The following is a 26,519-nucleotide window of genomic DNA, read 5'->3' on the forward strand; positions in this document are numbered from 1 at the left end:
GCCACAAATTCCTTTCCTGTGCTAACCTCTTCATCTCAGAGTAGCACTTGCAACCTACGTCCTCAATTATTTGCTTGACGTATTCCAATCTCTGTCTTCCTCTACAGTTTTTGCCCTCTGCAGCTCCCTCTAGTACCATGGAAGTCATTCCCTCATATCTTAGCAGATGTCCTATCATCCTGTTCCTTCTCCTTATCAGTGTTTTCCACATATTCCTTTCCTCTCCGATTCTGCGTAGAACCTCCTCATTCCTTACCTTATCAGTCCACCTAATTTTCAACATTCGTCTATAACACCACATCTCAAATGCTTCGATTCTCTTCTGTTCCGGTTTTCCCACAGTCCATGTTACTCTACCATACAATGCTGTACTCCAGACGTACATCCTCAGAAATCTCTTCCTCAAATTAAGGCCGGTATTTGATATTAGTAGACTTCTCTTGGCCAGAAATGCCTTTTTTGCCATAGCGAGTCTGCTTTTGATGTCCTCCTTGCTCCGTCCGTCATTGGTTATTTTACTGCCTTGGTAGCAGAATTCCTTAACTTCATTGACTTCGTGACCATCAATCCTGATGTTAAGTTTCTCGCTGTTCTCATTTCTACTACTTCTCATTACCTTCGTCTTTCTCCGATTTACTCTCAAACCATACTGTGTACTCATTAGACTGTTCATTCCATTCAGCAGATCATTTAATTCTTCTTCACTTTCACTCCGGATAGCAATGTCATCAGCGAATCGTATCATTGATATCCTTTCACCTTGTATTTTAATTCCACTCCTGAACCTTTCTTTTATTTCCATCACTGCTTCCTCGATGTACAGATTGAAGAGTAGGGGCGAAAGGCTACAGCCTTGTCTTACACCCTTCTTAATACGAGCACTTCGTTCTTGATCGTCCACTCTTATTATTCCCTCTTGGTTGTTGTACATATTGTATATGGCCCGTCTCTCCCTATAGCTTACCCCTACGTTTTTCAGCATCTCGAACAGCTTGCACCATTTTATATTGTCGAACGCTTTTTCCAGGTCGACAAATCCTATGAAAGTGTCTTGATTTTTCTTTAGCCTTGCTTCCATTATTAGCCGTAACGTCAGAATTACCTCTCTCGTTCCTTTACTTTTCCTAAAGCCAAACTGATCGTCACCTAGCGCATTCTCAATTTTCTTTTTCATTGTTCTGTATATTATTCGTGTAAGCAGCTTCGATGCATGAGCTGTTAAGCTGATTGTGCGATAATTCTCGCACTTGTCAGCTCTTGCCGTCTTCGGAATTGTGTGGATGATGCTTTTCCGAAAGTCAGATGGTATATCGCCAGAATCATATATTCTACACACCAACGTGAATAGTCGTTTTGTGGCCTCTTCCACCAATGATTTTAGAAATTCTGATGGAATGTTATCTATCCCTTCTGCCTTATTTCACCGTAAGTCCTCCAAAGCTCTTTTAAATTCCGATTCTAATACTGGATCCCCTATCTCTCCTAAATCGACTCCTGTTTCTTCTTCTATCACATCAGACAAATCTTCACCCTCATAGAGGCTTTCAATGTATTCTTTCCACCTATCTGATCTCTCCTTCGCATTTAACAGTGGAATTCCCGTTGCACTCTTAATGTTACCACCGTTGCTTTTAATGTCACCAAAGGTTGTTTTGACTTTCCTGTATGCTGAGTCTGTCCTTCCGACAATCATATCTTTTACGATGTCTTCACATTTTTCCTGCAGCCATTTCGTCTAAGCTTCCCTGCACTTCCTATTTATTTCATTCCTCAGCGACTTGTATTTCTGTATTCCCGATTTTCCCGGAACATGTTTGTACTTCCTCCTTTCATCAATCAACTGAAGTATTTCTTCTGTTACCCATGGTTTCTTCGCAGCTACCTTTTTTGTACCTATGTTTTCCTTCCCAACTTCTGTGATGGCCCGTTTTAGAGATGTCCAGTCCTCTTCAACTGTACTGCATACTGCGCTATTCCTTATTGCTGTATCTATAGCGTTAGAGAACTTCAAACGTATCTCGTCATTCCTTAGTACTTCCGTATCCCACTTCTTTGCGTATTGATTCTTCCTGACTAATGTCTTGAACTTCAGCCTACTCTTCATCACTACTATATTGTGATCTGAGTCTATATCTGATCCTGGGTACGCCTTACAATCCAGTATCTGATTTCGGAATCTCTGTCTGACCATTATGTAATCTAATTGAAATCTTCCCGTATCTCCCGGCCTTTTCCAAGTATACATCCTCCTCTTGTGATTCTTGAACAGGGTATTCGCTATTACTAGCTGAAACTTGTTACAGAACTCAATTAGTCTTTCTCCTCTTTCATTCCTTGTCCCAAGCCCATATTCTCCTGTAACCTTTTCTTCTACTCCTTCCCCTACAACTTCATTCCAGTCGCAATGACTATTAGATTTTCGTCCCCCTTTACATACAGCATTACCCATTTAATATCCTCATACACTTTCTCTATCTGTTCACCTTCAGCTTGCGAAGTCGGCATGTATACCTGAACTATCGTTGTCGGTGTTGGTCTGCTGTCGATTCTGATTAGAATAACCCGGTCACTGAACTGTTCACAGTAGCACACCCTCTGCCCTACCTTCCTATTCATAACGAATCCTACACCTGTTATACCATTTTCTGCTGCTGTTGATATTACCCGATACTCATCTGACCAGAAATCCTTGTCTTCCTTCCACTTCACTTCACTGACCCCTACTATATCTAGATTGAGCCTTTGCATTTCCCTTTTCAGATTTTCTAGTTTCCCTACCACGTTCAAGCTTCTGATATTCCACGCCCCACTACTGGCCATTAAAATTGCTACACCATGAATATGACGTGCTACAGACGCGAAATTTAACCGACAGGAAGAAGATGCTGTGATATGCAAATGATTAGCTTTTCAGAGCATTCACTCAAGGTTGGCGCCGGTGGCGACACCTGCAACGTGCTGACGTGAGGAAAGTTTCCAACCGGTTTCTCATACACAAACAGCAGTTGACCCGCGTTGCCTGGTGAAACGTTGTTGTGATGCCTCGTGTAAGGAAGAGAAATGTGTACCATCACGTTTCCGACTTTGATAAAGATCGGATTGTATCCTATCGCGATTGCGGTTTATCGTATCGCGACATTGCTGCTCGCGTTGCTCGACATCCAATGACTGTTAGCAGAATATGGAATCGGTGGGTTCAGGAGGGTAATACGGAACGCCGTGCTGGTTCCCAACGGCCTCGTATCACTAGCAGTCGAGATGAGAGGCATCTTGTCCGCATTGCTGTAACGGATCGTGCAGCCACGTCTCGATCGCTGATTCAACAGATGGGGACGTTTGCAAGATAACAACCATCTGCACGAACAGTTCGACGACGTTTTCAGCAGCATGGACTATCAGCTCGGAGACCACGGCTGCGGTTACCCTTGACGCAGCATCACAGACGGGAGCACCTGCGATGGTGTTACTCAACGACGAACCTGGGTGCACGAATGGCTAAACGGTATTTTTTCGGATGAATCCAGGTTCTGTTTACAGCATCATGATGGTCGCATCCGTGTTTGGTGAAATCGCGGTGAACGCACATTGGAAGCGTGTATTCGTCATTGCCATACTGGCGTATCACCCGGCGTGATGGTATGGGGTGCCATTGGTTACACGTCTCGGTCACCTCTTGTTCGCATTGACGGCACTTTGAACAGTGGACGTTACACTTCAGATGTGTTACGACCCGTTTCTCTACCCTTCATTCGATCCCTGCGAAACCCTACATTTCAGCAGGATAATGCAAGACCGCATGTTGCAGGTCCTGTACGAGCCTTTCTGGATACAGAAAATGTTCGACTGATGCCCTGGCCAGCACATTGTCCAGATGTCTCACCAATTGAAAACTTCTGGTCAATGGTGGCCGAGCAACTGGCTCGTCACAATGCGCCAGTCACTACTCTTGATGAACTGTGGTATCGTGTTGAAGCTGTATGGGCAGCTGTACTTGTACACCAAATCCAAACTCTGACTCAATGCCCAGGCGTATCAAGGCCGTTATTACGGCCAGAGGTGGTTGTTCTGGGTACTGATTTCTCAGGATCTAGGCACCCAAATTGCGTGAAAATGTAATCACATGCCAGTTCTAGTATAATATATTTGTCCAATGAATACTCGTTTATCATCTGCATTTATTCCTGGTGTAGCAATTTTAATGGCCTGTAGTGCAACATCTTGACGTTTGTCTTGGTTCAAGTAACCAGGGGCCTCACCCCTGAGTGGTCGCTGATTGTTGTAATTGAGGAGGGTTACTCAAAATAGCTTGATTTTGGGGAACGAGTGTTCGTTATTAAGTGGCACACATTACACTCACGTAAGTGAAAACTTTCAACCGTTTTGCTAACTATAGGATGGTGGAAGAAGCAGGTGACAGGAACTTACAAATACGGGGAAGTCCAGTTCTGCAAGTCCATAGTTCCCCATTCATGTACTACAGAGGTGACTGACTGCTGGTAAGCCAGAGACTTACCGGGAAGGAGTCCGGGCTGCGTCCAGTATTGAGGGCATAGACCTTGCGGAAGACGGCGAGCGCCTCCCCGTTGCGGCCCTTGGACATGAGGAACTTGGGCGTCTCGGGGAAGAAGGACATGAGGCTGCCGGCTAGCAGAGCGGGCAGCGAGCACGTCATGATGAACACGTTCCACGGCTTGAGCACCAGGCCGCCGCCCACCTCCACCGCCCACTGCTGCGTCAGCAGCCCCAGCGCAAAAGCTGCGAAAACACACTTTCATTTCACATATTTGATAAAAATGCAGGGGAACTAGGGGCTAACGTCTCATCAATCACTATGTCAATACAGACGGTAAACAACAGGGAGTCCGCAGCTCGTGGTCTCGCGGTAGCGTTCTCGCTTCCCGAGCACGGGGTCCCGGGTTCGATTCCCGGCGGGGTCAGGGATTTTCTCTGCCTCGTGATGACTGGGTGTTGTGTGTTGTCCTTAGGTTAGTTAGGTTTAAGTAGTTCTAAGTTCTAGGGGACTGATGACCATAGCTGTTAAGTCCCATAGTGCTCAGAGCCATTTGAACCATTTTGAAACAACAAGGAAAATAGGACCTTGTCGTCTAAACGGGACCAACTATCATTAGCCTTAATCGACTTAAGAAAATGTCTTTAAGGAGAGGAACACGAAGATGTAGGACGTTCAGGAATTATGCTGTGTTTGTAGGTGCTGTCGGAGTGCTGTAAGGCCCACTGAGGTCCCTGGAAACATATAGGAAAAGATGACATTACTCAACATCGTGGTGAATTACTCACACCATAAGGAATGAAATGGATCGTAGAAGGCCACATGATAGAAGATTTTTCCACGATTGGTCTAGTAAGGACGGGACATGAGAGGCAATACTGAGCATATGACTTACCTTACAAGGGGACCGTGCCTACTTGCCATCGCCGATTTCTTCCAAATTAATGTATATGCAGGTCTTGGCAAGAAATGAAAGTGACAGAAATGAGACCTCCATATGGCCAAGTGTTGAGAAAAACTAGCGTTTCTGGGGTCACAAGAGCCATTTGTGATAACATACCTGCCAGGCAGCGGTTGATTGAGCGGGAAGAGTAAGCGACGGTATTGCGAGTGTCGTACAGTAGATTCCTCTTGTGGAAACTTTTTTTATTTTCAATTTTTTCGTTGCTTACATAGCACATAAACTGTAATAATGCTCACTGTATTGTATTTATTAATATTTGTATTTTCATAAAATGCACGAAAATGCGAGGCAAAGAAAATTTAACATTGCGTCCACGAGGCTCTACAATAACTTTCCTTGAAAGGACTTTAATTAAAGCGTATAAAGCTTTGCACTCCTTCGAGCAGTTCTCTTCGGCTAATGCCACCGCGCGACGCCCACTTTTATCATCAGCTAAAGAATTTGATGAAGAGCTGCAGAAACTGATCTTAGTCCGCAGCTCGTGCTCTAGTGGCTAGCGGTGCTGCCTCTAGATCACGGGGTCCTGGGTTTGATTCCCGGCCGGGTTGGGGATTTTCTCTGGCCGCGGACTGGGTGTTTGTGTTGTCCTCATCCTTTCATCATCATCATCATCGTCATCACTCGTGACAGTGGCTACATTCGACTGTGTAAAGAAAAACTGGACTGTGTAAAAATTGTGACTCTGCACGGGCGCTGATGACTACGCACTTGAGCGCCCCACAAACCAAACATCATCATCATCATCATCAAAAACTGATCTTAATTCATCTAGGGAGAAAAAGAAGTCATCCCGAGAAGACTACATCGAAATACATTCCAGTGTACATCACTAGCTATCCTCGCCAATATTTGGCGAAACGATTCGTTAGTGGTGGTTTACTGCCAAACTATAACATGAGAGAGAACCTTTTTTGAATACAAATCAAATTTGTTTCTTGTAGAAACTTTAAAACTACCATATAATTATAAAAATGCGGCGTTTATAACGTGTGCAAGATGCCGAGAAAATTACTGCATCCTCTGTTTTTTCGATTAATATCATCCCAAGACATGTAACTCTTCAATCGTAACATAATAAATATATCTGATTTTACATGCATTTTACAATATTTCCTAAATATTTATTAGCAATCCCGAATTTTCCTTTCGTTTTTATTTCTTATGCATTTTACAAGTATATTAATAAATACACTATTTTGAGCACTAATTCGGTTTATTTGCAGTGCAAGTAACGTAAAAGCTGAAAATAAAAAAATCATTTTCGAACTACGGTCTCGACCACGCTACGCTCTGATTATCGTCCTGAAATCTTTTCTCTGAGCCAACCGCTCCCTGGCATCTAGACTAATGTCCAACTCGACCCGCGCCAAAAATGCTGTTTATTCTAAACAATTGACCATCTGGAGCTCCACTTGCGTCACTTTCCTTTCTGTCCAATTGCTGCATGTGTCATAAATTTTGATGAAATCTCTGATAACGGGTAGGGGTGGTCCCCTTGTTAGAAGATTATGTAAAAAAGAGTCAATCTACATTTATTGTATTTATAGATTTATAAAGGCATTTTACAGTGTTGACTGGAAAGCACTGTTTGAAGTTCTGTAATCAGGGATAAAATACACGGTGCGAAAGTTTATCTACAACTTGTACAGAAACAAAACTGCAGTTAAAACAATGGAATAACACGAAAGAGAGGCCGTAGCTGAGAGGAGAGTAAGGCATCACTGTAGCCCGCCCTCCATATTATTCAATCTGTAAGTCAAGGTAGAGAAGTAAAAGAATGCTAGCGGAATTTGGGGAAGGGAATTAAAGTTCAAAAGCATATAGTCTTATAATAAAACGAATGACACTACCAGTTGCATTCACAGGTTTCATCTTACTTTCAATCAATTTCAGTGCTACGTCACACTATCTTGAGACACCTCTATGATGCTAGATGATTAAGTGTATACTGCAGTAGTAGTAGTAGTAGTAGTAGTAGTAGCTTTATTCATCTGTAAATCTCTTTTTACAGGGATATAGGACATGTCAAAGTATTTACAAGTTTAGACCAATTTAAAATAAGCTAATTCGTATACACATACATTTACAGACTTCTAGCTAGAGACAATCATTAGATTTACTCATGGTATATAGTACTTTTTTACAAATAACTTATTAAATAATGTAACGCCACACTTTTCACTCATATCTCGCTATCAGTCACTGCACACATTACACACATATTGTTTCGTAACACTTCACTCACTATACACACACACACACACACACACACACACACACACACACACACTGGTGATCTCTGGGCCATTTTCTGTACCAAAACTTCCCATTTGCAATCCTGAAAAACTGAATCAGCGTCCCTCTATAATGAGTGAAATGTTGAGCTCAGAAAGGGGAAAGGGTGTTAATATTGTGCTATGCAAAGCTTGGGGGTACGTTTTTCTAGAAAAGGAACAAAAGAAGGTAAGAACATAGTGTGAAGGTGTTATGTGGAATGTTGGATGTTTTATAATCATTATTATTATTTATTTGTACAACATTCTTTTTTACCAAACACCTACTCTGTTTTATGTAAGTAATCACTCAATGTATAAAATGTATCACGTAACAGGGCACATTTTGGCTGTCTTTTTTAAATAGTTGTTTGTTTGTAATTTCTTTAATCTCTTTTGGTAATTTACTGTACAGTTTTATTCCTTGATAGAAAATGCTGTTTTGAGTTTTATGTTTATTTTTTCCTGGTAAATGTAAGTAGAGTCTGTCTCTTGTTTCATGATTGTGTACAGAGCTGTTTGCCAGTAATTACCAATGTTATTTTCGATGTGTACAACTGACTGGTAAATGTATTCACACAGAGCAGATATAATCCCCAGTGTTTTGTAAAGTCTGTCTCTTGTTTCATGATTATGTACAGAGCTGTTTGTGCAGTAATTACCAATGTTATTTTCGATGTGTACAACTGACTGGTAAATGTATTCACACAGAGCAGATATAATCCCCAGTGTTTTGAAAATATCTTTACAATGAGCTCGAATACTATTTTTGGTTATTATTTTCATGTCTCCTTTCTGGAGTTTGAAAATTGTGTTAATATTTTGTGCATTTGTTACCCAAAAAATGAATGCCGTAGCTAAGAATTGAGTGTACATATAAATAGTATGTAACTAAAAGACACTGCATGTTACACATTGATGATACAATTCTAAGGGTATAACATGCTGATGACATTCTGAGCAATCATCGTTATATATCTCACAGAGGGTGTAAGAAATTGATTTGTTCTGTGCCCTGCCGCTGTGCTGTGAACGGCGGCAGCACATAAACAAGACTCGATAGTAGACAAAGAGCTATAAATAATGCTCAAAGTGTCATCCGCGGTACATAGTGATATATTAAGATATTTCGTCCTACAGTCCGTGGTAAGATGAGTGTATGGATATCATAATTCTGTCAGAACCGCCAGAGGAGGTGGAAGAGCATTTGAACGGAATGTATAGCGCGTTATATAGAGGACATAAGACGAAAATCAACAAAAAAGCAAAAAGAGTAATATAGTGTAATCGAACAAAAATAGGCGATGGTGATGGAATTAAAGTAGAAAATGAGGCAGTTAAAGCAAGTACTAAGTTTTTTTTCTCAGAAAAATGACTGGTGATGGTCGAGATAGAGAAGATAAAAACTGTAGACATTAAACAATACAAACAAGAGAAGAGTATGAGCTTTTTAAATGTAGTACTCCAGACGGATGCTGGAGGTAAGGCTTAGATAGGTATGTATGTATTGAACCAGGGACCTAGAAACGACGGAGAGGCTTCGTCCCGCCGTAGCCCTCAGCGGTTCACAACAGGCCACAACAGGCGACAGCAGTCCACCCACCCCACCGCCGCCCCACACCGAACCAAGGGTTATTGTGCGGTTTGGCCCCAGTGGACCCCCCCCCCCTCCCTCCGGGAACGTCTCATACTAGACGAGTGTAGACCCAAATGTTTGCGTGGTAGAGTAATTATGGTGTACGCCTACGTGGAGACGGTGTTTTTGCGCAGCTATCGCCGACATCGTATGACTGAGGCGGAATAAGGGGAACCGGCCAGCATTCTCCGAGGTAGATGGAAAACCGCCTTAAAAACCATCCACAGGATGGCCGACAATCCGGACCTCGACACTAATCCGCCGGGCGGATTCGTGCCGGGGACCGGCACGCTTTCCCGCTCGGAAAGCGGCGCGTTAGATAGATAGTTCCGACAACTAATGAAGAGATACTAAATTGAAAAGAGGAGAAAAGAAACTGATGGCATAACTTGAGAAAATTAAGGGTTGGGTGAGTGGGAGACATGCTTAGGCATCAAGAAATAATTAAATTCGTGTTGGAAGATAAAACAGATTTAAATCTATGTTGGTCGCAGTGTGTGTGTACTGAGATGAAGAGGTTTTCATGGAACAGACTAGCGCTTCGTCTTCGGTCTCAAGCTCCTAAAAACAAATGTGCAATGTACAACAACAAGATTTTTTAATCTGTTGAATTTACCTCTGCTGTAAATACACTTATAAAAATAAAAGTTTTGAGCGTTTCAGAGATGTCAGGTACTTTCTAAAGATTTGAAGAATTGAAGGAGTGTCTACTCACAGGGAATGAGGTAGTTGGCGGTGGAGACTCCGATGCCGGTGAACATGATGCAGCGGGACCGGTACTTGGTGCTGTGGAACTCCGCCAGGTAAGACATCAGCATGGCGTACGCCCCGCAACCACTGTGTCAAAAACAAAATATGCCGTTCGTACTGTCAGTAAAAATTAACGAAAATGCATTGGAAACGCTAAGAAACAGCCTTTCACATCCTTGGAAGAAGCCGCATTGTTGTGGATTGGTTATGAATCCCACAAAACATTAGTATACAAAATACTTCGTTACAGGATCATTTAGTAATCGCGAAAGCGTTACGGAGATGATAGATAAACTCCAGTGGAAGACTCTGCGGGAGAGACGCGCAGTAGCTCGGTACGGGCTTTTGTTAAAATTTCGAGATCATACCTTCACCGAAGAGTCAAGCAGTATATTGCTCCCTCCTACGTATATCTCGCGAAGAGACCATGAGGATAAAATCAGAGAGATTAGAGCCCACACAGAAGCATACCGACAATCCTTCTTTCCACGAACAATATGAGACTGGAATAGAAGGGAGAACCGATAGAGGTACTCAGGGTACCCTCCGCCACACACCGTCAGGTGGCTTGCGGAGGATGGATGTAGATGTAGTTGTAGATGTAGTGTCAGGAAGAAAACATGAGCAGATGAGAAAATGCTTATATCCACTGTGATTTGGAGTTGTTCAGAGAAGTATCTCAAACTTCGAGACGCAGTCAGATTCGAGAGAGATTCAATAAGTACCCATATGACGCAAGAAGGTGTCTCAGTCGAATGCCACAGTTTCTTAGATGACGCAGAAAGAAAGGGATTCACGGTTTCGTATGAATTTTAATTCTACTACCTGGTTACTGCAACGATGTTACTGCAGAGATGGGAAAAGTGCAGTATCATTCAGCGAGTTTCTTGTTGCTTTTGGATGAGAGACATGTGACGAGAGAAAACTGACTATGGACACTGCACGGTTAATGATTATAGATTAGAGATGGTACCACGATCCTAAACGTGGACGGGCATCCATTTCTGATGTTGACGACTCAGAACTACCAGCATACGAGGTTTCCAAACAAATCTTGCAAAAAGTCGACTATATGATTCTCGCTGACCGTCCAACAAAAGTACGTGAAGTAACTTAGGCCATACGTGTGTCGACAGCGACGGTAAATAACGTTTTACGGTATAAGCAACCAATAAAAATATTAGGTTGGTGCATAAGATCGTAATGCTTTTGTTTTGCATGTTGGCATTCCAATTCCTATGGATCTATTTATCGATTGTCATTTTTTATTTGCAGTTTACTGCTGCTATTTGAGTTTACATATCGTCATTTTGTCGTTTAGAGGTAGTAAGTGGAGCTGTGGACGCTAGGAAGTGCAATGCCAAGTAGAGAAATTGCAACATTTCCGACGTTTTCTTCTGTTTCAGAGCGATAGAGGGGTGACAGCAGCGGAGCGAGCCAGAAGCATTTGCGCTGTGAGTTGGTAGAATGTCATTGGACAGAGTACTGCAAGAGAATTATTTTCTATTTTTGAGGATGATCGTTTTGACATTAGTGACTCTCCACGTTCAGGAAGACCTTCGGGCTTTGATGAAGATCGTTTATGCTTTAATCCACAGTGATCCACGTCAGTGTACCCGAGAACTGGTAAATGTGATGAATTGTAATCATTCCATCATCGTGCGACATTTGCATTCATCGGGGAAGGCTCAAAACTAGGGTGTTTGGGTACCGCATGCTCTAAGTCAAAATCACAAAAATCGATTGGTTGTCATATGTGCATCTCCGCTTGCTCGTCATCAATGGGCTCGATCATTCCTATCCAGTATCGTTACTGAAGTAAACTAAACTCCCCCCGAACAGGTCATGAAAGCTCAATGGTACTGACCGGCCGCCATGTCATCCCCAATGAGATTCTGGTCGTACATAAAGCACACCAGTGGCAAGACGCAATCAATACTTTCACTGCGCGATAACAACGGTGAAGTCACTGATGCCAGTGCCAATAAAGCAGAGTTATTAACCACGGTTTTGCGAAACTCCTTCACCAAAGAAGACGAAGTAAATATTCCTGAATTCCAATCGAGAACAACTGCCAAGATGAGAAACATAGAAGTACATATCCTCGGTGTAACAAAGCAGCTTAAATCACTTATTAAAGGCAAGGCCTCCGGTCCAGATAGCTACATATTTAGGAATTATATTCAACCACTCGCTTACAGAAAGATCCGTACCTAAAGACTGGAAAATCGCCCAAGTCACACCCATACACAAAAAAGGAAATAGGAGTAATCCGCTGAATTACAGGCCTATATCACTAACGCCGATTTGCAGTAGGGTTTTGGAACATATACTGTATACGAACATATTGCAGCACCTCGACGTAACCGACTTATTGACACATAGCACGGATTCAGAAAATATCGTTCCTGTGAACTAGCTCTTTATACTCATGAAATATTGAGTGCTACCGACAGGGGATGTCAAATTGATTCCGTATTTTTTGATTTCCAGAAGGCTTTCGACACCGTTCCTCACAAGCGTTGTAAGCAGGCTGTTTAGGTTTTTTTATTGGTAACGCCACCTCAGTATGAAAATCACTGGCTGTGATGTGTGCAGTCTGTGGCTGCTTTGCATTGTTGTAATACTCGCCATTGTAGTGTTGGCAGCTGGCTGTGAACAGCGCGTAGCGTTGCGCAGTTGGAGGTGAGCCGCCAGCAGTAGTGGATGTGGGAAGAGAGATGGCGGAGTTTTGAAATTTGTCATGAACTGCTATATATATTAGTACTATTGAGGTAAATACATTGTTTGTTCTCTATCAAAATCTTTCATTTGCTAACTATGCCTATCAGTAGTTAGTTCCTTCAGTAGTTTGAATCTTTTATTTAGCTGGCAGTAGTGGCGTTCGCTGTATTGCAGTAGCTTGAGTAGCGAAGATTTTTGTGAGGTAAGTGATCTGTGAAACGTATAGGTTAATGTTAGTCAGGGCCATTCTTTTGTATGGATTTTTGAAAGTCAGATTGCGTTGCGCTAAAAATACTGTGTGTCAGTTTAAGCACAGTCTTGTATAAATTTTTCTAAGGGGACGTTTCATATGTCGACCCTTAGCCGAGGATACCTCACTGGAATCTTCTGATTTTTTATTGTAGTTTGTGTAATTAGTGTAGCTTTTGTTTATTGCTAGCGCGTAATTGTAGAGAAAATCTCCTTTGTAGTTGCAGTCTTTCATTGTTGTACAGTAAAACAGTTGTGGCATGCATGTAGATTTGCACAAAGTATTTCGCAGCTGCAATTAACTACATATTATTTTCAGTGCTATGTTAATGTGTTCTCTTATTTTTGCTCTTCAAATTGTGCTTTTCTGTGTTATCGTGTGAAATATTGTGACAATAATGGCGTGTGAAAAACGTAACACTAGGCTCCAAAGTAAACTGAGAAATAATAGTGACGACGAGCGTAGCTTGCCAGCACCACTGTGTAATGAAGTAACAGACGTTCAAAGTAGTAATTTGGTAACTGTGCATAGGGAAATGGAGCGGGCTGCAAACAATGGCGTAGACAATGAAACAGGTAGTGAACAGGGAAGCATTATCGATGGATCGCTCGGCAACAGCTCACCTCAGGAATCCGAAATGACAGGACACAATTTTTCAAATACTGTAGATTCAGGTTTTGCGTCCTCACCGTTTTCTCAAATGAGTCAAGACACATTTTCCGCTTGTCAAAATGTGAATGTTGCCGGTGCAAATACACTGTCGAAAAGCACTGAGGAACATGTTTCAGACACCAGTGCATTGTTATTACAATTAATGCAACAAATGGGACAAAAGCTTGAAAAGTTAGACATAATGGAACAAAATCAGAGACAAACAGAGCAACAGTTAGACACAATGGAACAAAATCAGAGACAAACACAGCAAAAGCTTCAAAAGCTAGACACAGTGGAACAAAATCTTAAAAAGTTAGACACAATGGAACAAAATCTTCAAAAGTTAGACACCACACTTGAACAAACACGTGAAGATTTAACTACTGAGTTACATAACATTGAATCGAAATGTCAAAAAGTCTGTAATGACGTAAAAACACAAATTTGTGAGCATTTTCAACCTATTTTTTCGCGGCATGAAAATGCATTACAAAATCACGAAGCAGCCATAAAAGAACTGCAAACCATTGTTCATGAAAATCATGAGACCTTGTGGGCTAAAATTGACTCAGTTGCATCTACCGATTCGGTTACGCAACTTGCAAAAACTCAGGAAAACTTGAAGGACCAGTAGATTCGATTTCAACACAAATGGACACTGAAACTTGGTTCAGAAAAACACACTGAGGAAATGTGTTCACTATCGGAGAAAGTAGCCGAACTTTCGGATCAGGTCACTAACTTATCTACAAAGGTAGATGATGATCTGAATGACACAAAACTGGTAGTCTTTAATGACACAGAAGAGTGCGAACAAATTAGGAAATTCAATCAAAATCAAATCAATATACAGTACAAAAGAGAAATTCGGGAAGTACAAGATCAGTTGGCACAAGTAATACAAAAATTACAAATTTCAGAGGACACTCGCGCTCCAACACGGGAAGAGGGACTTAGAAATACGGAAAAGCCGCAAAATAATAACACAGGGCATTTCGGAAGTTATGTTCAAATGGTTCAAATGGCTCTGAGCACTATGGGACTCAACTTCGGAGATCATTAGTCCCCTAGAACTTAGAACTAGTTAAACCTAACTAACCTAAGGACATCACAAACATCCATGCCCGAGGCAGGATTCGAACCTACGACCGTAGCGGTCTTGCGGTTCCAGACTGCAGCGCCTTTAACCGCACGGCGGAAGTTATGTAAGAAATTGGCAATGTGCACCGAATTTTGAGATGGAACCGCCGACACGACGTAACAATGACCGATATGCTACTCGCCGACACGATGATTTGACTATAAGCTGTTCATTACTACAAGTAAATTCAAAACGTTTAAGAATTCTGCCAACGACATTCATCCACAAGCGTGGCTCTATCAATTCTCTCATTGTTTTCCTCCCAACTGGTCATTGGAGCACAGGTTAGAATTTATGTGTGGCTACTTGGAGAATGAACCAGCTGTAAGAATGCGATCGGTCATTCACGATTGTCACAGTGAAGGAGAAATTTATCATGCCTTCCTCTCAGCGTATTGGTCTCAAGCTACACATGACCGAGTAAAACATAGCATCATAATGATGAAACGATTCGAACAATCTGAATTTTCCAGTCTTGTGAAATATTTTGAAGACATGTTGCACAAGAATCAGTATCTTTCAAACCCATACAGCCCCTCAGAACTCATCCACATTTGCTTAATGAAATTGCCTGAACATTTAAGAAATATTATTTTGGCAGGACGTTGCAAAGACGACATTGAAGCTTTTCAAGGACTCTTACAAGAATTAGAAATTGACACTGACAATTGCGGAACGCGAAAACATGAAAACAGTAATTACAGGTCACATCCGCCACATTTCCGTGATGACAGAAATAATAAATGGACATGACAAGGCTGTTCTCACAACACAAATCGTGACCAAAACAGACACCACCCTTATGACAACCGCTGGCAGAATAATAGTTACAGAGAAATATCACATTTCCGTAGTAATGAATATGACAGAGATAACCATAGAAACAGACAATATGGTAATCAGAACTATTATTATCAAGGGAGGCAGAATAATTTCAGACGCAGCAGTTCAGCGCGCAGTTACGATTCAGGGAGAAATTCTCCACCACGTGACCGACAAGAAAGAAACTGTGTAAACTACCGACAAAACGACAGACCTGAATTCCATCAGAACTGGCGAGATTCAAACAGGGCAGGGCCTTCTCGTCAAGGTGAATTTGTAGAAGTTCGGTCTCCTAATCCCAATAACGGCGCGTGCCAACAAAGAGACAGACAATGACTCGCACAGCAGGCAGCTGCGTGCGCCCGCTGGCTCCGAGAAAAATAACATAAGACCCTAGCCTTGAGAAAAATTTTAGCATTCTTTACCGACGTATACCGCATGATAATTACATTCAAGTTGAAACTCTGAGTACTGTGAAGAGTAAAGGTTTACACCACATTTCACATGTAAAACCGTTTATTGAAAGATAATCTGCTTTATAACTTAGTCTTTGCTATAAAATTTTTCACTTCACGTTACCAGTATGCTTTGTCAGACTTAGAATCTGTTAATATGCAACAATGTTTGAAGTTAAATATCCATTCAAGAACCAAGACAATTTATTTAAACAGAAATTACGAATGCATTGTTATTGTGAACAGATGAAACAGTGTTATTGTGTGTGTACATTCTTGCTTGTTAGTTGTACAATTACGTAACGACTATAAGGCTCACATACTTAGAACATATACCGGTAATGCTAATGAGATTTTAATGCAACATTTTGGTTTACTTGAAAATACATTCTGGATTTAAAGTACTTTCTGTGAGATACCAGATGACACAGTGGTTAGTTTATGTGACAGCTACACGATTTTATCACGACGCTACTAATGAGCGACAATTTACAATGTTGCTTTTGCAGTGTTTCTGTTTTACATCTGCATAGTTTTTCTATATTATTCTGGAAATTAAAACATGTTTTAGTAGTAACTTTTGTGGTATAGCTACAATGAGACTGCCTTTTCCATAGCACAACAATACGTTACACACAGTACTTTCTTCATCACCCCAATAAGCGCAATAACTAAGATATCTATACGCAAAGCATTTCACTTTTGTTTATCATGAGTTAAGTACATTGTCTTTTGCAGAACTTAGCTTTCGGAGGACGATAAATACGACTCTTCCACAGAGATTATCTTACAACAAGACGCACAGTTTAGCGCTACAGTACACGTATTTGAGTGATTAATTTTGTACTTAAAACATTTATTTTTAAAGATATTTGAAGTACAATGATACAAAGGTTTTCCGTGATACATTTCATTCCATTGCTGTAATCTGTAACACCTGAGGGTATAGTTACGTTAATCCTCAGGGGGGTACATGCTTACTTTGTGTACCATGTGTTTGGCAAGCACAAGGAGCCCTAGCTAATATGCTATTTGCTTATACAACTTTACACATCGGTATCATATTTCTCTAACACATAAAATGCACAGCTATCTGATCATTTAACTGAGAGAGACAACCTTTTTTACTACGGCAGTGACAGATGTTTACGTAATTACACCGTTGTATAACTTCACACTTACAAAATTGTATTTTGTCTGTACTTTGTGAACTGTTCATATTTTTTCAGACCCATTGTGATATTATGAGAACTTTGAATGATGTATTTGGTATGGGATCATGATTTTTAAAGTACGTTTGAGGTGGATGAAACTTTTGACATGAGCAGACAATTTTTTTTAGGTTTTGAAATTATTGGAGGAAGCTACGACGTTTTTGAGATTTGACTGAGGTGTTATGATGTTATTATTACGATGACTATGTGTATTATGCTGTTGCGGTATGTTCATGATCAGTAAGCTGATGCTATATGAGTTATTTGATTATGCTACATATCTGTAATGATGAAATATTGAAGAAGTGTCGACGAATAAGGTAAGGAATAATGAGTAGTGGTTAGGGACTCTGGTTTGTGAAAAAGGTTGTTGGAAACCAAGAAACGTACTTTAAGAGTTATGAAATGTGTGTAAATGCGTGAATGTATTACAATGCCGACGAAAATTTTTTGCACACTGTTATATTCATAGGATTTTGTTTCTACACATTTGCAACGTAAATTCTTGGCCTGTGAAATATTTTTATATGAGACTGTCACTGTAGCGGAAACTGGTGTCGTAAATATTTCGGTAAGAAAGTTAAGTGACCACCTGCACGTAATGCGTCGTGGGCACCCAGCTGGGCGACAGTCGCCTGAAAAAAAGCCATTAGCGTGTGCCCCTTTCAGAGGTACAGGTGGAAAAAAATGGGGAGGCCATTATCCTCGCTATTGACGTTCCTTTGTAGAAAGCATCGCAAAAACGACATGGTCGAACTTGAAAACACATGATTACGCTGTGGAGCTCTTAATTTATGATATTTACTGAAATGCCTAATGAAATGACGAGAAATATTTTTATGTCTATACACCTGATTATGACTACTGTCTCTCTAGTTGAGAGATTTTTCCACTAACTTATGAAATGCCTCATGACTACTGAATGATGTTCTTATGCTTTACATTGTACATTGTTGTTTATTTCATTTGATATCTGGTTTCCAGCTGTGTTGCAGCATTAGTTTTATAAAATAAACTTAGATGCATTTGCTAATGTGAACACTTTCTGTCAACAGATCTACTAAATAATTATTTTATGATCCACATTCTTCGAAAAAGGAGCTCTTGGAATGGAAAGAACAATAAGAAGGGACTGATAACAATAACTGCATATATAATTTTCTTTTCAAGTACTTGGTAATTTTTTGTAGAATTAGTTTTTGTGGTGCACCACTTTAATTACTTAGACATTAAGATGTGATTATACATTTCCCTTTTTCTGCATTGTTGTCTTTAGTGTAATATTCCTTCTGTTTCAGCTATGTCAAGTTTAGGTATTTCATTTTCTGCTGCTGTTTGCCAGGCATAATGTTACTGAATTTGACTTTGTATTACGCTGTTAAGCCAGTTTTACTACTGATTTATTTTTCTTGTTTGCTGCTCATTGCCTTATATTAGTTGTAATTTATGCTGCTTGCTTTGCCTTTTGTATTTTTATTTGTCATTGCTGTTTGGGTTAATTGTTTTGTGCTGCTGCATTGCCTCGTCCCTTAGTTTAGCATCTGAGCTCAGTAGATTTAAGTTAGCTTAAGAGGGGGTAGACTATATAAGAAACTAACTATGATGAATTGGAAGAAATGCATTGAGAAGATGTAAGAAAATGGTTTGGCCAAAAAAAAAGGTAGTGTACAGTGGAGAAAAACTATTTTGAAAGAGGATGTGAACAGAATACAGAAAGCCGGCTTAGATAGTACTTTTGGGAATAATGATGAACAAAGGGAGATCTCCATGCAAAATACTGCAGTAAAACAAACCCTGTCCTTTCCTTTTGTGTCATCCCTCTATATGTTTGTGTACCCTTGTGTATTTATGTTTTTCCTGTCTTTATGTGTTTAGCTGATGAGAGCTATGTTGTAGAATTTTCCTAATACTATGTTATTTACTTTGTAAAGATGTTGAGACATTATTTATTCTGTTTTGTTGCTCATATGTGAAGGTGATGTTTCAAAAGTTACTCTGATCTTTTATGTATTTACTTATGTCATAATTCCTGTAACACTGATGTATATGTTTATTTCTATTCTTTTGTAAAGCCCCTATTACTACAAATGTTATCTGTATTATTATGTTTTTAATGATGTGTTTTGTACCTTTGTTATTGTGTTCTTATGTTATAAAATTGTACTTGACACCAGTTCATCAAATTAAGTAACTTGTAAGTTCCATTTCACTGCACACATTTCTGTTGGTCATAGCATATGGACAATATGTGAGAAGTAGGGACTGTTAGTGTTTGCACGTGTGTTAATAATTCAGCAATGGATAACAGCATTGCTGGTTCTAAGGACGATTCCAAAAACTTTGTGAGTGCACAAGTGGTGGTTTATGGACTTGCTATATTGTCCACAAGACCCTTCAATGGTGATTGTGCACCTGCACAGTCACAACAGATGGCTGCTGGCCATTTCTACAAGGACTACAGTGGGTCTACACCTTTGCTGACTCACCAGTACCATTATTTCTACAAGGACTGCAGTGGGTCTGCACCTCTGGTGGCCCACCAGTACCATAATCTCTACCAGGACTACAGTGGGTCTGCTCTGTGATGACCTACCTACCAATACTCTTCAAAACTTTGACTGACTCTGCTGCGGGTTTGCTCTGTTGTGGCCCATTACCTGTCAGCATGTCAAGAGTCAGCACTGTCTTTCCGTTGGAAGGACAACACTACTTCTTCAAGACTGCATGGAAATCCACTACTTCTGTGTGCAATTTCTTTTACTAATGTGACTTTGTAAAAAAAAACTGTAATTACTATTATGATGAATGATCAGAACTATCTTTATGGACTGTGAGAAAATTTTAGCTTTTGACCAACATTGTATCAATAAGTGTGTGCATTTTATTTCTTTGTTATTGTAATTACGATTATGAAAAATTTTAACAAATATGTATTGCCCAGTGCCCAAAACAATATGTAAAATTTTTTGTGGGGAGCATGGGGGCTATGTAAGTAGGCTGTTTAGGTTTTTTTATTGGTAACGCCACCTCTGTATGGAAATCACTGGCTGTGCTGTGTGCAGTCTGTGGTTGCTTTGTATTGTTGTAATACTCGCCATTGTAGTGTTAGGCAGCTGGCTGTGAACAGCGCGTAGCGTTGCGCAGTTGGAGGTGAGCCGCCAGCAGTGGTGGATGTGGGAAGAGAGATGGCGGAGTTTTGAAATTTGTCATGAACTGCTATATATATTAGTACTATTGAGGTAAATACATTGTTTGTTCTCTATCAAAATCTTTCATTTGCTAACTATGCCTATCAGTAGTTAGTTCCTTCAGTAGTTTGAATCTTTTATTTAGCTGGCAGTAGTGGCGCTCGCTGTATTTCAGTAGCTTGAGTAGCGAAGATTTTTGTGAGGTAAGTGATCTGTGAAACGTATAGGTTAATGTTAGTCAGGGCCATTCTTTTGTATGGATTTTTGAAAGTCAGATTGCGTTGCGCTAAAAATACTGTGTGTCAGTTTAAGCACAGTCTTGTATAAATTTTTCTAAGGGGACGTTTCAGCGTCTTCTAACCAAACTGCGTGCCTAAGAAATTTCGCCTCAGTTATGCGACTGGATTCGTGATTTCCTGTTAGAAAGGTCACATTTCGTGTTAATAGACGGAAAGTCATCGAGTAAAACAGAAGTAATATCCGGCGTCCCCCAAGGAAGTGTTAATAGGCTCTCTATTGTTCCTGATCTATATTAACGACATAGGAGGCAATCTGAGTAGCCGTCTTAGATTGTTTGCAGATGATGCTGTCATTTACCGTCTTTTAAAGTCATCAGATGATCAAAACGACTTGCAAAATGATTGAGATAAGATATCTGTATGGTGCGAAAAGTGAAAATTGACCCTGAATAAAGAAAAGTGTGAAGTTATTCACATGAGTACTCAAAGAAATCAGCTAAATTTCGATTACGCGATAAGTCACACAAATCTGAAGGCTGTAAATTCATCCAAATACTTTGGAATTACAATTACAAATAACCTAAATTGGAACGATCACATAGATAATATTGTGGGTAGAGCAAACCAAAGACTACGATTCACTGGCAGCAGACTTAGAAGGTGCAACAGGTCTACTAAAGAGACTGCTTACACGACGCTTGTCCGCCCTATTCAGGAGTATTGCTGTGCGGTGTGGGATCCGCATCTGGTGGGACTGACGGATGACATCGAAAAAGTACAAAGAAGGGCTACTCGTTTTGTACTATCGCGAAATAGGGGAGATGGTGTCACAGACATGATACGTGAGTTGGAGAGTCAATCATTAAAACAAAGGCGTTTTTCGTTGCGACGGGATCTTCTCATGAGATTTCAATCACCAGTTTTCTCCTCCGATTGTGAAAACATTCTGTTGCCACCCACCTACATAGGGAGAAATGATCATCACGGTAAAATAAGAGAAACCAGGGCCCGCACAGAAAAATTTAATAGCTCGTTTTTCCCGCTTGCGTTCGAGAGTGGAACGGTAGCGAGACAAATTGAAGGTGGTTCATTGAACCCTCTGACAAGCACTTTATTGTGAATAGCAGAGTAATCAAGTAGATGTAGATCAGAGCATTGACGGCACTGGGTGCGGATATGGAGGGGTCAGCACACCGCTCTCCCGGCCGTATGTCAGTTTCCGAGACTGGAGCCGCTACCTCTCAATCAAGTAGCTCCTCTGTTTGCCTCACAAAGGCTGAGTGCACCCCGCTTGCCAACAGCGCTCGGCAGACCGGATGGTTACCCATCCAAGTGTTAGCCCAGCACGACAGAGCCTAACTTCGGTGATCTGACGGGAAATGGTGTTACCACTGCGGCAAGGCCGTTGGCCCAGTATCGTTACTGGTGACGACAAATTATGTGTTTGTGCGAACATAAGGAACAACATGGAATAATGGAGCCCAAGCAAAACAGCAACTCCCCCTTAAAAGACCTGTGCGCAATCCACAAAACATAATGTATAGCATGGTGTTATATACTACGAATAGCTTACATGAGGTGCAAACATCACTGCTGACATGTATTGTCAGCAACTGAGATCAACGAACCACGAAGCCCGCGTGAAATGATGCTACGTACGATAACGCCCGCCCGCACTCTGCTACACTATACAGATGGATTGGAAAGTCATTCCGCACCCACCTGATTCACATGATCTAGCACCTTCAGATGTTCACCTTTTCCACTCTGTATCAAACATCCGTCAAGGAACCTCCTTTCCGGACAAACTGCACTCCGAGTACCCCTCAACGAGTTCTTCGCCTCAAAAGCACGTTATTTCTACAGTCACTGAATCTAAAAAGTTACCCCAGTATTGCCAGATTGTTATAAATAGTGAAGGAGAGTACATTATTGATGACTGAAGTCTCTGTTATATGTGTCGTATTTATTAAACTTACGCAAAAGCGGTACGACCTTATGCACCAACCCAATAAATGTCAGAGCAGTTAGTGGCGCGCTTGCTCACTGCGAGTAATAAACGTGAGTGGCTTTCAATTTGGAATCTGTATTTGGAGCGATTTAAGCCGATCCGAAGGAGACTTCGTGTCGAGCTATCAGCGTCCATGAAATCTGGATTCATTTTAATGCCCGTAACCCAAGTAACAACAAAAACAGTGGATTACTTCCGGTGAATTTGCTCGAAAGATAGCGAAGACGGTTCCATGGTTCGGAAAATTTCTGGGGACAAGTTTGATTCGAAGAGCGTTACGAATACAGTGGACAATATTACACTCGAATATAGGACAGCTTTGACAAGAAACTGAAGGAAACGTGACCCTGTTTGGCGAAGAAGAAAGAAATGTTTCGCCACGATAACGTGCCAGCTCAGTCATCTCGAGTTGTCTCTGAAAAACTTCATAAACTGCTATCCCTCTCCCTCCCAGACCCCTTACTCACTCCTCGTGGCTCCATGAACATTCTTTTTATTTCTAAACATGAAAACATGTCTCGCAGGTATATAATTTTCCTCAAAATAGATCATAATCAAATCAGGAGAGTATTTTAGAGAACTTGAAAATTGCTTTCTTTTAGAGATAAAAAACTTGGAACTTGACAAAACCGTTTATTCAAAAAAATTGACGTAGCTTGAAAGTATTATTAAACTGTTTTTTAAACTGTCTATACATTCCTAACACGAGTGCTTAATGAACCGCACTCGCAATGCCGCTGCTTGTATGTGCTACACAAGTTCACATTTTCTTGGATTCTTTACTTTGATACTAACGAATTTGCACACAGAATATTACAGAATCCCTTTGAATAGCTGTAACCAAACAGAAATATTACTACGATATCACTTTTGTGCGGATAACATTTTATTTAGATAGCCAAAAGCCATTAGCCTCACACAGTTGCGCGGCAAGCTCATTTTTAAAGAACGTAGGTGTGATTTTCCAGGTCGACCTTTGACTCTACGGTGAAATATTTCTGTTGTGAAGCACCGTGATTCTGACTAAATTCCAGCTCTTTCTTCTTCGTCTTATTATTATTATTATTATTATTGTTATTATTCAAAAAAATGGCTCTGAGCACTATGGGACCCAACTGCTAAGGTCATTAGTCCCCTAGAACTTAGAACTAGTTAAACCTAACTAACCTAAGGACATCACAAACATCCATGCCCGAGGCAGGATTCGAACCTGCGACCGTAGCGGTCTTGCGGTTCCAGACTGCAGCGCCTTTAACCGCACGGCCACTTCGGCCGGCTGTTATTATTATTATTATTGATACTGTTATTATAGGATTCAGAAAACGACCGCACTTTCACAAGTTTTATGCAGTTAAGCAGTAGGTTTCAGCACAAACATTTTACAAAGAGCCTTCTGAAGTATATGATGCAGAAAACGACTGCACTTTCACAAGTTTTATGCAGTTAAGCAGTAGGTTTCAGCACAAACATTTTACAAAGAGCCTTCTGAAGTTGCCAGTTTCTCGAGTTTTACCGTATAGTCTCAGGCACAGTCACAAGCAATTTTCTCCTACAAATTTTGTTTCTTCCTCTTGGCCTTGTTGCCATAACCCTTCAGTTCATCTGTCACTTGCCTTGCTATATACTTCATGAAATAATTAGGCTTTCTGCCACCATCACAATGACCAAGAATTAATTTCTCATCATTGCTTATCCAGTAAATCCAAACGGAACGACATTGTTCGAGGCATCCATTTTCCACGTTCTCTCTATCCAGCTTTTCATGGCTCTCCATATACTAACGCCCATTTCACGCAAAGGGACATAAAAGGTTTTTTTAGAATTTGATTTAACAGTGCACCAGCAATTTTACAAGTCCCTCGTCGTCTTCTAAGTGTTCTATCACGTCACTGTATAAAATACCTTCAGTAAGAACTTAAAACCAACGTTTCGATTGTATTACAACGGCCTTCCTCAGGGCAAGACTGGTTTTCCTGGAAGAAACAGCTGATTTGCGGACTGTTGCCAATGACTGACAAACCGGCTGGCCCATAAATAGCTTCTTTCCTATCCTCCCCCTTCTGTCAAGACTAGTCTATTATATTCTAGGAATAATAAGTTTCAAAAACAAGACGTATTGACACCGATCGTATGCAATAAATAGAGCCACTTTCCCTTCACCAAAACCAGTTTTACCCTGAGGAAGGCCGTTGTAATACGGTCGAAACCTAGGTTTTAATTTTGAGGTAAATATGTTATGCAATGACGCGGTACAACACCCAGAATTGTAGTCATCATGACACTGGCTGCAGAAGTCTGTGTAGCTATAGCAATTACGAAATATGTAGTTGTTTTAAGGTAGTCTTCGTTAATAATAAAAACTTAATGATTGATTTGTGGGAAAATTACACTATGAATACTTGTCCGAATTTTCAGAGCCAAAAGAAAAGAGTGGAAAATGGACAAATGGGGTTTCAAATTGAACGGCACGAGATTTAGTTCTGCAAAAACAAATTTACTTTCCTTGAAAGAAATCAGTGTAACTAAGAAAAAATGAGTGATTTGAGGGATAACTGAAATATTTAACGAACAGCTCCTGCGACTGTGCAAATGAAAGGTTAAAAACTTCATCTCTTCACGACCTAGTCAGTTTGCATATAAAGAGTCCCATTCCTATGGCATTTAACTGTAAAAAAAGGCTTCCTTCAACTCAGCACTACAATTAAGTCATTTCGAGAACAGAAGACAGAAGGAGAGCAATTTGGAAACGTCTTTATCGTAGCTCCTCAGTGTAGCCGTGGCTCCATAGCAGACTTCTGCTTCTACAGAAGCCATTAGCGCTTCACAGCTAAAAGCTACCAGAGTGGTGCTCACGCCGACTCTATTATAGTGTGTTCAAGCATTACCTGAGCTCCGCAAATATAGCCGAACACCAGAGGTGCCCAGTAAACGTGGAATGTCTTACAGCAACACTGAAGGTACGTCTGTGAGAAGCACCGAGAGCGGAGATCGTCCAAAAACAGATATTACCTGAAAGAATAGTGAGAACATTTTTTGCAGTTATTGACATTTACCGACCTAGTCTTGCAGCGTTTGCGATAGCCAAATTCTTCTCCATCTTTTCGTATGGCGTGCACATAACAGTACGATTCGTAAGCTGCTGGTTGATAACAATATGTTTGTCGATGATGACGGAAGATTATGCGCAATATACTATCAATAATTGATAAGTCATCGTATTCCTTCTACAGCGGATTGTAACAAAATGAAAATGAAAGAAGTGCCGTCTGTCTTCACTGACTTATCATTCTCGGAAAAGCGTTTCTTTGCGTTATTCCACACACTCATCAATATCCAAAAGCATCATGGAGTAAATCAAATTCGATTCCCGGCGGGGTCAGGGATTTTCTCTGCCTCGTGATGACTGGGTGTTGTGTGATGTCCTTGTGTTAGTTAGGTTTAAGTAGTTCTAAGTTCTAGGGGACTGATGACCATAGATGTTAAGTCCCATAGTGCTCAGAGCCATTTAGTAAATCAAACAAAACAAAAGCGGGTCATCTGTCACTTTTCACAAATAGTGGAAGAAGTATTCGAGCAGGTGCCAATTAATTCTATGGGTATTGGTGTCATCGTGATCACGGAAGAGTTGCCGCAGGTTCACACTTGTTATACCAAGGGTGGGGGGTATTTTATGCACACCTTTCGTCAA

At 40.8% G+C, this 26,519-nt stretch overlaps 1 protein-coding gene across 1 annotated transcript in view; it reads right to left on the reverse strand.

The window, feature by feature from the left end:
• Positions 1–26,519, reverse strand: part of LOC126259747 (synaptic vesicle glycoprotein 2C-like) — a 234,620-nt gene that overhangs the window by 96,555 nt on the left and 111,546 nt on the right. Inside the window, exons 5-6 of the mRNA XM_049956737.1 lie at positions 10,099–10,220; positions 4,514–4,755 (exon numbers count right to left, since the gene is read on the reverse strand). Coding sequence (XP_049812694.1) covers positions 4,514–4,755; positions 10,099–10,220 — 364 coding nt within the window. The remainder of the gene's footprint in view (positions 1–4,513; positions 4,756–10,098; positions 10,221–26,519) is intronic.

This window comes from Schistocerca nitens, chromosome 5 (assembly GCF_023898315.1).
Source record: "Schistocerca nitens isolate TAMUIC-IGC-003100 chromosome 5, iqSchNite1.1, whole genome shotgun sequence".
Taxonomy (NCBI): Eukaryota; Metazoa; Arthropoda; class Insecta; order Orthoptera; family Acrididae; genus Schistocerca; species Schistocerca nitens.